At 44.9% G+C, this 12,266-nt stretch overlaps 1 protein-coding gene across 2 annotated transcripts; it reads left to right on the forward strand.

Moving 5' to 3' along the window:
• Positions 1–2,956: 2,956 nt before the first annotated feature.
• Positions 2,957–9,608, forward strand: IQCF1 (IQ motif containing F1). Of its 2 annotated transcripts, XM_025376502.1 has the most exons (5): positions 2,992–3,057; positions 3,233–3,337; positions 7,118–7,167; positions 7,592–7,654; positions 9,148–9,608. In XM_025376502.1, the coding sequence occupies exons 3-5, from the start codon at positions 7,165–7,167 to the stop codon at positions 9,592–9,594; spliced, it is 513 nt and encodes a 170-aa protein (XP_025232287.1). In that variant the 5' UTR covers positions 2,992–3,057; positions 3,233–3,337; positions 7,118–7,164; the 3' UTR covers positions 9,595–9,608. The 2 variants fall into 2 exon arrangements, with proteins under 2 accessions (XP_025232286.1, XP_025232287.1); XM_025376501.1 differs by lacking the exon at positions 7,118–7,167 and having other exon boundaries at positions 2,957–3,057.
• The last annotated feature ends 2,658 nt before the right edge of the window (positions 9,609–12,266 follow it).

Raw genomic sequence — 12,266 nt, forward strand, 5'->3', positions numbered from 1 at the left:
GTCTGAAGGACAGTAGCCCTCTTCTCACAGCTCCACTAGGTGGTGCCCCAATAGGGACTCTGTGTGGGGGCTCTGTCCTTACATTTCCCTTCCACACTGCCCTAGCAGAGGTTCTCCATGAGAGCCCAGTCCCTCTAGCAAACTTCTGCCTGGGCATCCAGGCATTTCCATACATCCTCTGAAATTTAGGCAGAAGTTCCCAAGCTCCAATTCTTGACTTCTGCGCACTCAGAGGCTCAACACCATGTGGAAACTGCCAAGGTTTGGGGCTTGCACCCTCTGAAGTTGTACATTGGCCGCTTTCAGCCATGGCTGGAGTGGCTGGGACACAGGGCACCAAGTCCCTAGGCTGCACACAGCACTGAAACCATTTCCTCCTGGGCCTCTGGGCTTGTGATGGGGGGCTGCTGTGAAGGCCTCTGACATGCCCTGGAGACATATTCACCATTGTCTTGGGGATTAACATTCGGCTCCTCATTACTTATGCAAATGTCTGAAGTCGGCTTGAATTTCTCCTTAGAAAACGGGGTTTTCTTTTCTATCACATTGTCAGGCTGAAAATTTTTTGAACTTTTATGCTCTGTTTCCCTTATAAAACTGAATGCTGTTAACAACACCCAAGTCACATCTTGAATGCTTTACTGCTTAGAAATTTATTTTGCCAGATGCTGTAAATCACCTCTCTCAAGTTCAAAGTTCCACAAATCTCTAGGGCAGGGGCAAAATGTTGCCAGTCTCTTTTTCGCGACATAAGAGTCACCTTTGGTCCAGTTCCCAAGAAGCTCCTCGTCTCCATCTGAGACCACCTCAGCCAGGACCTTATTGTCCATGTCACTATTAGGCTTTTTTAAAAGCCATTCAACAAGTCTCTAGGAAGTTCCAAACTTTCCCACATTTTACTATCTTCTTCTGAGCTCTCCAAACTGTTCCAAGCTCTGCCTGTTACCCAGTTCCAAAGTTGCTTCCACATTTTTGGGTATTTTTTCAGCAACACCTCACCCTAATGGTACCAATTTACTGTATTAGTCCATTTTCAACTGCTGAAAAGACATACCAAAGACTGGGCAATTTACAAAAGAAAGAGGTTTAATTGGACTTACAGTTCCACATGACTGAGGAGGCCTCACAATCATGGTGGAAGGCAAGGAGGAGCAAATCACGTCTTACATGGATGGTAGCAGGCAAAGAGAGAGCTTGTGCAGGCAAACTCCCTTTTTTTTTTTTGAGATGGAGTCTTGCTCTGTCACCCAGGCTGGAGGGCAGTGGTGCAATCTCAGCTCACTGCAAGCCCTGCCCCCTAGGTTCATGCCATTCTCCTGCCTCAGCCTCCCCAGTAGCTGGAACTACAGGCGCCCACCACCACACCCGGCTAATTTTTTGTATTTTTAGTAGAGACGGGGTTTCACCATGGTAGTGAGGATGGTCTTGATCTCCTGACCTCATGATCCTCCTGCCTCGGCCTCCCAAAGTGCTAGGATTACAGGCATAAGCCACTGCACCCAGCCCAAACTCCCATTTTTAAAACCGTCAGATTTCATTAGACTCATTCACTATCATGAGAACCATGCAGGAAAGACCCACCCCCACAATTCAGTCACCTCCCACTGGGTTCCTCCCAAACACACGGGAACTGTGGGAGTCACAATTCAAGATGAGATTTGGGTGGGGACACAGAGCCAAACCATATCACACCCACAACTTCCCATATCTTTCAATATATTTACATGTTCCCCACCCCCTCATCCCATTAACTTCACATCCCAGCCTCAAATGGCCTCCTCCTCTTCCCTACATTCCCCCTACATATCCACATTGGCCTCTCCCATACTCACCCTACATTTCAAGTGCACTCCTCAGTGATCCCAGGGGCTGTGCCTCTCAGGGATTTACCCTGTCCAGCTGGGTTTTCAGAGGCTGAGATCAGGCAGAAAGGGGCTGTGCTTGTGCAGTGGCCCCCCTCATCTATCTGACTGTGGCCTTGAGACCACAGGGACAGAGGAAGACAGGAGAGCACTTGAACCCATTTGAACCTCAGATGGAGTCCAGGCTGGTCCTCGACCCTCATGGGGTTCCTTGGGGACTGTGTTAGGCATGAGTCAGCAATTTAACTCGCCTCTCCAGAGGTAATCATTGGTAATAGTTTGGTATATATACCTTTTTTCTTCTTTATATTAATTTACAACATAAAATGTGTATCATATAATAACTTCTGGCATAAATTATTCAATTTTATGTGTAGAATTATGTTCCTAGTTTTGTTTACATAGTGGGATCAAAAGGAACTTTAGTTTTTTTACTTATAAATACATTTTTATAATTTCCTCATTAGTAATATAGATCAAATTCATTATTTTTAATAGTTATGTAGTATTTTATAGTATGAATGAACTATGCACCATTAAGTTAATCCCCTATTGATTATTAAAGTGGGCTATTTAAGTTTTTTCTTTTCTTTTTTTTTTTTTTGAAATGGAGTCTTGCTCTCTTGCCCAGCCTAGAGTGCAGTGGCATGATCCTGGCTCACTGCAAACCCCACTTCCTGGGTTCAAGCAATTCTGTCTCAGCCTCCTGAGTAGCTGGGATTACAGGTGACAGCCAACACACCCAGCTAATTTTTGTATTTTTAGTAGAGACAAGGTTTCACCATGTTGGCCAGGCTGATCTCGAACTCCTGACCTCAGTTGATCTGCCTGCCTTGGCTTCCCAAAGTGCTGGGATTACAGGCCTGAGCCACCGTGCCTGGCCAAGTTTTTTCAATTAAATATTATTACCAATGACTGGCTTTTTATAAACCTTTACAGCAATGGGCCAGGATTTCTGGCATCTTGCCTTTGAAGTCAGGGCTTTGTCCATTTCTGGCAGAAAAGAATGGGCAGCGCTTTTGTCTTTCCCTCGGAGGGGGCTCACTTGTTAGGAACCATCTGGTGCCTGAGTCACAGGTGCCATTATGACATCACAGGCCTTTTTTCCTCCACCCTTCCTGCCTATGCCATGGCTGGATGAACACAGATGTGAGGGGACTTGAACCATCTACAACCAATCCATATGTGACCAATGGTAAGAGCCAAACACACCAGGCTTGTTAGGGGTGTCCCATTGATCTCTCAGGGTGAAGGGACCCCCTGACACTGAAGACTCTGAGAAGACCTAGAAGCTGGGGATGCATGCCATACTGAATGGAGACGGAGGGACAGCAACCTCACTCTTGCCTTTCCCCTAATGCTGATTGCAGGAGGAGAAACAGCCCATAAAGACAGAGGAGCCCTCAAAAGAAGATGAGCCTCAGCAGAAGGAGACGCTGACCCATTTGTCCTTAGAAGCAGAGTCGAAGGCAGAGGTAAGAGGAGCCCTGACTTGGATGTCATTGATCCTATGTCCTAGTGCTTGTGGCTAGTGTCTTTTGCATGGTGCTGTTATAAGTAAAGTTTTAGTGCCACAAAAGAAATAGCACTCAAATATAAAATTTTCTTTTTAATTCCCAGCAATGCAATGTAGTTCTATAGAAGGGTGTACCCTTACAGGTGGAGCAATGGTGAGCACACACTTGGACAAGGGAGGGGAAGGCGTTCTTATCCCTGACGCACGTGGCCCCTGCTGCTGTGTCATTCCCCTATTGACTAGGGTTAGACACACAGGCTAAACTAATTCTGATTGGCTAATTTAAAGAGAGTGAAGGGGTGAGTGGTTTGGTGGGAAAAAGGGTTATGGCGGAGCAGGAAATTGGAATGAGTCAGGGTGGAGAATGAGCAGGTAATCGGAATGAGTCAGGGTGGAGCAGGTAATCAGAATGAGTCAGGGTGGAGCAGGTAATTGAAAAAGGTTGCTTTACAAGGAAGTTAAGTTTAAAAGTAGAAGGCAAAGAATTGAACATACTGACATACTGATTCTTTGAAGAGAAATTTAGAACTCATATCTATGAGTTTTCCTTCTTTCTACCCTTTGATGAGAATGTGATCCTCAGGCTGGTGCTGGTTTACCAGAAATTCTAGGGGTGGTACCTGTGCTAAAAGACTTTTTGTTTTGAGGGAAAGGAAAATAGAAGATAAACCAAGTATATAATTTCTAAGAAATTGACCTTTTGTTTTAAATGTGGGGACATCAGCAGTGGACTTTATAGTCCTTTGTAACTTCTTACTGAGAAATTTCCTTTAGCACCTATTTTTATTAGTTTTTAGACCAAAGAAAGTCAAACACCATTTTATATTTGACAAAGCTTCCTATATGACTTTTATACCAGATAAGCTAAATTTAACCTTTATATTAGTGTGTTATTAATGTTAAACTTAATTTTAATAAAACCTTGTAGACATATTTATCCAATTTTTAATGTCTGACTATAAGGTAAGAATTTTATAGACTCTTTTTAACCTTTTATAATTTTTGTTAAACAGCAGGTTAGTGTTTTAAGAAAAACCTGTTGTGCTTTTATTTTAAAGTCCAGTTCACAGAAAAACTGGATGATGCCCCTTTAACTTTAGCCAATATGTTTACACGCAGAACTTCCTTTACAATTAACATTTCAAAACTTGCTTAAACCTTTAAAACAAAAAAAATTTTAAACCTTTTAATGTAGGTAAAAATCCACATTCTTATACCTCCTTATAATCCTTTCACCAAAGGTATATTTTACTTTCCTTACACACCTACACACCTTGCACATAAACTGTTTCTTCAATAGTTTTACATTCAGGAGGCCTAATTACTTTTAAATTATACAACATTTCTTGCACAAATTCCCTATTATAACATTTTTTTTCCATGACTTTCACAGACAATTCTTCGACATGCCTCAATTTTCTGACTTGTTGCAAACATCCCTTTCTTTAAACAACCAGTTAATTTATTTTAGGACAAGAATTTATCATATAACATTCCTTTTTACATAAATCCTCCCTCCCTCCCCCGGCTTTTTTTTTCTTGAAGATGATAACCATTCTTTTCCAAAGTGAACTTCCTTCATGTCTGTGGACTAGACTGCCTAAGGCCACAAGATTAGAAGTTACTATAATACATGTTACACTGTTAACTTTTAGCAAACTTTACTTTTGTTGAAAATCTTGTAAGTTTGGGATTTCAATTATTCTTTGTTATTAATAAGACCTCGTTCAGTCCATATTAACTTAGAATTCATATAGATGGCTCCTTCCTGATTCTGTAAGTATTTTAAAGCTTGGCTGAGTGCAAACAGCTCGCAGGTTTGAGCAATTTTCCTAACTCTGCTTCTACAAGAGTTTCCTCATCACTTACTGAATACCCATTGTGTCTTTTTCCCTCAATCACTCGGAAGGAACCATCTATTGTCCTGTCCCGAAGGGAGTTCCTTGGAGGTCTGGTCGGACCTTTGTATGATAATTGAGATTTAGATCCCCTGTTAGGAAATCTGCTGGGTTAAGGGAATTTTCAGTGGTTAATGTTAAATCATCTTTTTCTAACAGAATAGCCTCATACTTCAAGGTTCTTGAGTCACTAAGCTACCTTTTTGCCTTTTTTTTTTTTTTTGACTTAGGATAGTTCTGACTTGAGGTGTGCTCACAATGAGGTTTCCGCTAAAACTTGTTTTTCTACTTTCTTCTGTTAGCAAAACAGTTGCCGCTACAGATTGAATGCATTTGGGCCATCCGCAGGTTACCGGATTAAGAATTTTTGATTAGAAAGGCTATGGGTTGTCAGTGGCCTCAGTGTTTTCGGGCTATGCCTTTGTTTACACTGACAACAAGGTGGTATTGGAGTGTTATAGGGTCATGGAAAAGATCTTCAATTATTAATTACAGGTTTTAAATTTACCCTGGCTTTTAAAGGAATAGGATACACTATATTTTCTTTACTACTTCCATCTCTCTCTGTCTTTGACTCTGTTTCTCTCTTTCCCTTTGACTCCCTCTTTGTCTTTCTGTCTCCTTCTCTCTCTCTCTCTCTGCCTCTCTGTCTCTCTTTCTCTTTGACTCCCTCTTTGTCTCTTTCTCTCTCTCTTTGCCTCTCTGTCTCTCTTTCTCCTTGATTCCCTCTTTGTCTCTTTCTCTCTCTCTGCCTCTCTGTCTCTCTCTCTGACTCCCTCTTTGTCTTTCTCGTTCTTTCTTTGCCTCTCTCCTTCTCTCTCTGTCTCTGACTCTGTCTCTTTCTCTCTGACTTCCTCTCCCAGTTTCTCTTTCCTCTTTGCTGGTCTTTCCCTGCCTCTGCCAGCCGCTTATGCTGCTGTTCTCCCCTCTCCTTCCCCTTCCCCTAGGGGAGGGACCATTGGGAGAGGAGCTACTCTCTCTTCCCCCAAGAAAGGAAAGGGGTGTTCTGAATATTTTTCTTACTACCAGAGGTTTGTGTGAGGTTCAACCCCCTGAAATTTGCGGAAGGCTCAACCCCTCAAAGCAGGGATGTCTCGCCTTGCCTGCCCTAGAAGTCTCAACCCCACAAACCAGGGATGTCTTGCCTTGCCTATCCTGGAAGGTTCAACCCCTCAAATCAGGGCGCATCTTGCCTTGCTGCTCTGGAAGGTTGACCCGTTTCCTCTCTTTCCCCCTCTGAAGGTCCCTTGGACACTTCCCACTCATGTTGTCCTCTCTGGCCACTCCCCAAGGGAGAATTAGGCCCCTCTTAGTGTTGGCATGCTGGTATAAATCCCATGGCAGGATCCACCCTAAGCCATAAGAGGTAGCTACAGAACTGCAGAGAGGATCCACTCATTCTGTCCAGAAGTAGGACTTGTCACCATCCACATGAACAACACCTCAAGTAGGGTTGTTTGTGATCATTCACACACACACACATTTAGCCCTCCAGAATTTGACCACCAAGGAAGTACTTTATCGGCTCCCACAGCTTCTCCTTTCTTGGTCTGTGCACAGAGTTGTTGCCACAATATGTGAGGATCCTTTAAGCTAGGTTGCTGGCCAGTTTTTTTCCGCGTTGCTGAGAGCTTGGGTTATTCCTCGCACTGGGTGGGTTCTGATTTTTCACCCCTGAGGCCGTTGCAAGGGGGCGGGGTGCACCTCCTCATGAGAGAGAACCAGAGACCTTCCCCAGAGTGGAATGTAATCACAGGCGAGCCCCCAGATTGTTATAAGTAAAGCTTCAGTGCCGCAAAAGAAATAGCACTCGAATGTAAAATTTTCTTTTTAATTCTCAGCAAGGCAATGTGCTTCTATAGAAGGGTGCGCCCTTACAGATGGAGCAATGGTGAGCGCACCCTTGGACAAGGGAGGGGAAGGGGTTCTTATCCCTGACACACGTGGCCCCTGCTGCTGGGTCCTTCCTCGGTTGGCTAGGGTTAGACCGCACAGGCTAAACTAATTCCAATTGGTTAATTTAAAGAGAGTGATGGAGTGAGTGGTTTGGCAGGAAAAATGGTTATGGCAGAGCAGGAAATCGGAATGAGTCAGGGTGGAGAATGAGCAGGTAATGGGAATGAGTCAGGGTGGAGCAGGTAATCGAAAAACCTTGCTTTATGAGGAAGTTAAGTTTAAAAGTAGAAGGCAAAGATTTGAACGTACTGACAGATTGATTCTTTGAAGAGAAATTTAGAACTCATATCTAACAGTGCTGAGCTAAGGAGAGAAATAAACTCAATCTTGTCCGTTCTCTTTCCCCATTTCCCTTTCAGGCTAAAACTCCAGTTCTGGTTGAGACACAGAGAGTGGACAATGCCAATGAGAAATTAGAAAAAGTATGACCTCCCAAACCACACAGGGCTGGGGCTGGGGATGTGGGGGCTGTGCTTGTGGAATGGAATGACCATGATATGGAAGCGGGGCTCAGTTAGAAGTACCTGTGTGTGCATGTGTGTGTGTGTATGCGTGTGCGTGTATTTGAGCTTGTGCATGTATGTGTGCTTGTGAATTAAGATTTAAAATGTGAAAGTTAAGAAAAATGATGATGGGGAAGAGATGTAAGAGTTTTAACTTTGGGGTGGAGGAACTTTTGATACTATGACATGTTGACAAAAAGAGAAAAGAGTTGAACTCTGCAAAATATTTGAAGAGATTTATTCTAAGCCAAGTGTGAATGACCATGGCCCATGACACAGCCCTCAGGAAGTCCTGAGAACATGTGCCCAAGGTGGTCCCGGCACAGCTTGGTTTCGTACATTTTAGAGAGGTATGAGGCATCAATCAAATACATTTAAGAAATACATTGGTTTGGTCCAGAAAGGTGGGACAACTCATAGCGGTGGCTGGGGGGAGGGTGGTGTTTCCAGGCTATAGGTGAATTTAAACATCTTTTGACTGACAATTGGTTGAATTTGTCTAAAGACCTGAGATTCATAGAAAGGGAACATTCAAGTTAAGATAAAAGATTGTGGAGACCAAAGTTCTTTTGAACTTTTGTAGTATCTCCCCTTAGAGAAAACAGATGACAAATGTTTCCTAGTCAGATCTTAGTTAATCTCTTTAGGTTTGGGAGGGTCTGGAAGAAGAAGATCTAGCTATGTTAGTAGAGATTCTTTACAGATGCAAATTTTCCTCCACAAAGAACAGCTTTGTAGGGCCATTTCAAAATATGGCAAAGAAGCATGTTTTGGGATAAAATATTTTTCTTCCTTGTCTGATAATGTTATGCCAGGGTCAGGTTGGAAAGTAAAGGGTTAAATAAAACCCATCTGATGAGAAGTTATGATTTGTAGGGCATGACTCCCCAGGCCCCTTAGATACGAATTTGGGCAAGACAAAAAAAAAAAAAAAAAATCAGGGTTTAGTCTTCAGACATGACAGAGGGAGAGAACAGGCTGTGGCTATGAACTTTTGCCAGGGATGAGAGGGCAGGACTGGCAAAGGATGTGACTTCTCCAGCAGGTTGAAGGGGTCTGAAAGAAAGGATCAGATCTGGGTGGAACATGGTAACCCTTTGACCCTATATCACAGTGTTCTTGCTGGTCAACAAGGTCCGTGGAAAACTGGGTGAGGTAGCCAGGGCAGGTGTGCCCCAAGATGGGCAGGACACTGAGACCCAGGGGCAAGGTGATGTGCTTGTGGCTATCAACCAGAGGATGGCAGAGGCAGGACACCTACCTGATCTGGTTCCAGCTAGTGTCCTGCCCAGTGCTCCTGAATTCCAGAAAAAGAGACAGTTGCTGATAGGGAATCAGGGCCTTTCCTGGCACACCCTAGGGCTGAAGCCAGTGGGGAGCATTCTCTGAAGGTCCCTCTTTTTTCTTGAAAGCCCCCAGAAAACCAAAAGAAGCTCTCTGACAAAGATATGGTAGCCACCAAGATCCAGGCCTGGTGGCGGGGCACCCTGGTGCGTCGGGCACTGTTGCACGCGGCCCTCAGCGCCTGCATCATTCAGTGCTGGTGGCGGCTGATACTGTCCAAGATTCTGGAGAAGAGGCGGCGGGCGGCGCTGGAGGCCTTCTTCCGGGAGGAGTGGGCAGCAGTCACACTGCAGTCCCAGGCCCGCATGTGGCGCATCCGCAGGCGCTATTGCCAGGTGCTCAATGCTGTTCGCATCATCCAGGCCTACTGGAGGTGCCGCTCCTGTGCTTCCCGAGGGTTCATCAAGGGCCAGTACAGAGTCACAGCCAACCAGCTGCATCTCCAGCTGGAGATCTTGCTGGGCTCAGGGCCTTGCATTGTGACAGAGTGTATTCCCCTCTCAATAAAGGAATGAACTGGTCTTTTCCAGATAGTCTCTGACAAGCTTCAGGAGGTCAGAGCAATGGATAGCAGATACTTAGCATTTCATATACCAGCTCTGAGGAATGGGCAGGGCTTGTCTGAGGCCTCATGTGGAGCAGACTCTGAGCCTCTTTTCCAGACTGAGCAGAGACTGTGATTGATTAGCAACGTCTGCCGTAGGAAGGAAAGTTGAGGGTACAGACCTGTCAATTGGTCAACTCCATGGAATATCATTCATATTTACATCATTCTATGTACATAGTGCACCCTCCCCAGGACTGGGTATAATAGAAACCTGGCGGGTGGTGGTCATGGCAATGGCAGCACATTCTCCAGGAATTCACCCGTCTGGGTCTGGTTGCTCAGGGCTTGTTCCCCAACCCCTAGGACTGAGAGGAGCCCCCCAACCCCAAGCCCTGAGATCCTGTCTCCCTGCTGCACTGGGGGCTTTGTCCTTATACTTGGCTTCTAAGAATCTGAGACCCAAACTGGAAGCTGTTAGCATAACTCAGGTCCTCATCCTCACCTCAAACCCCATCTGTCCCTTGCCCTCGAGCCCCATATGAAAGCTAGGACTCATTTTCCTCCAGACCAGGCTGGCATGGGAGGTTCCACAGGCAAGGGGGTGGGAGAGAGGGCATTTTGCTGCCAACCCAACCCTCTGGTGAGTGTTAGACCTCAGGCTATCACAGCTGCAGGAGCTGAGCAGGCATTAGTCTTGTGTTCCTTATCCTCCCCACTGGCCCAACTTCTACAAGGGCCAATCCAGGCAGAGCTGGCTCTTCTGAAAGTCCCTTCCTGTGAAATGCTGCCAGCTGGGGTGGGGTTGGGGCCCAGGTGATGATAAGGGCCAATTAAGAGGTGAAGGTTTGCATTACTCTGATGATTAGTGATGTTGAACAATTTTTCACATTCCTGTTTGCCACTTAGCAAATAACAATGTAGTGTATATTTTAAGATACTTAAAAAAAAGATTTTTGAATGTTGTCACTACAAAGAAATGATAAATGTTTAAAGTAATGGATATGGTAAATATCCCAATTTGGTCATTACAGTATATATACATGCATTGAAATATAACATTATACCCCATAATTATGTATAATTATTATCAATTATCAATTAAAAAATTAGTAACCAAAAAAGAGGTTAAAATTAGGCTGAACTTCTGCCTGTCAACACTGCTGTCACTGTCCTGTGGTTCCCTGCAGAAAGTGGGGATTCTGAGGACTGAGTCACAGCCCTATGTCCAGCCCTGCTTCAACGACTGTGCCCTGGAGAGCTGGTCCCTCAGCTCATAGATGTTCTGAGATGCTGCCCAGAAGTCTCAGGCTCTAGCTCTCAGGCATGAGCTCTGTATTTTCTGCTCTGTCCTGCCATGTCCTGCCCCTTGTATCTCGTTCAGGGCCTGGGTCTCTCATACCCACTCTGAAGGATTCCTGTCTTTCTCCTTGCCCCTGTTGTCCTGTGTTCAGAGTATCAGAGCATAGAGCTCTGACTTCCATCTGCTCCACCTCTCACTGCCCTGTGGCCATAGACAAGTCATTTCCCCTCTCTGAGCCCAGTGTCCTGAACTGTGAACTGGCGCTAACATTCCCCACCTTCCAGGGTAAATGTCAAGCACCATAAAAACTAGCACCTTCAAAACATCAAGTTTGTACACCTACTTTGCATTTAACTTTGTTAATTATACCTCAATAAAGCTAAAAAAATTTTTCTTCATCAGCATCAAAACAAGGAAAGGAGTCACAAACAAGCCTTAAATACCGGTAGCCATGGAAAAAACAGCCAATTCTGGGGTCAGCTGGAGTGGCCCAGCAAAGCACATGGAGGCATGTTCATCATTGTTGAGGTACTCCCACTCCCAGGCCTCCTCAGTGGACAGAGCCAGGAAATACATGTTTGTGTGTATGCATAAGCATTGCACATTTATATCCATGTTCATTTCTGTGCCTATCTATATTGAAATCTGTGAGCTCACACTGATACCTCCAATCCCACCCCAAATTTAAGAATTCACTCTAGTTTTCTCCTTTCCTTATTTCTTTTCTTTTTGAGATGGGAGTCTGGCTTTGTCACCCAGGCTGGAGTGCATTGGCACAATATTGGCTCACTGCAACCTCCGCCTCCCTGGTTCAAGCAATTCTCCTGCCTCAGCCTCCCGAGTAGCTGGGATTACAGGCGTCCAGCACAACGACTGGCTAATTTTTGTATTTTTAGTAAAGACAGGGTTTTGCCATGTTGGCTGGGCTGGTCTTGAACTCCTGACCTCAAGTGATCCACCCACCTCGGCCTCTAAGTGTTGGGATTACAGGTGTGAGCCACTGTGCCCGGCCTCCTTTCCATATTTCTACTCTTCTTTCTGAGAGTGACACCCCTAGCTCCGATGATCTTTAATACATTTTCTTATTTGATTTTTCCTGTGTGCAACTAATTTTGCACAGCTACTACTGGCCCCTGTCTTACAGAGACACTGGCCTATTTCTCTTGATCTCTGATATACGACACCGTCTATTGCCCTCTTCTTGTGGCTGAGGCTGTGGCTCCCCACGTTGGTCTGATGACTGAGGTAAATGCTCCTTCACCCAACCTGAGCTGAAACAAAATGTCAGGCCACCCTCTGCGTGGATATCCTCCTCACTGTGCTCAAGTTCTGATGGTCTA

Source organism: Theropithecus gelada, chromosome 2 (genome assembly GCF_003255815.1).
Source record: "Theropithecus gelada isolate Dixy chromosome 2, Tgel_1.0, whole genome shotgun sequence".
NCBI classification, from domain to species: Eukaryota; Metazoa; Chordata; class Mammalia; order Primates; family Cercopithecidae; genus Theropithecus; species Theropithecus gelada.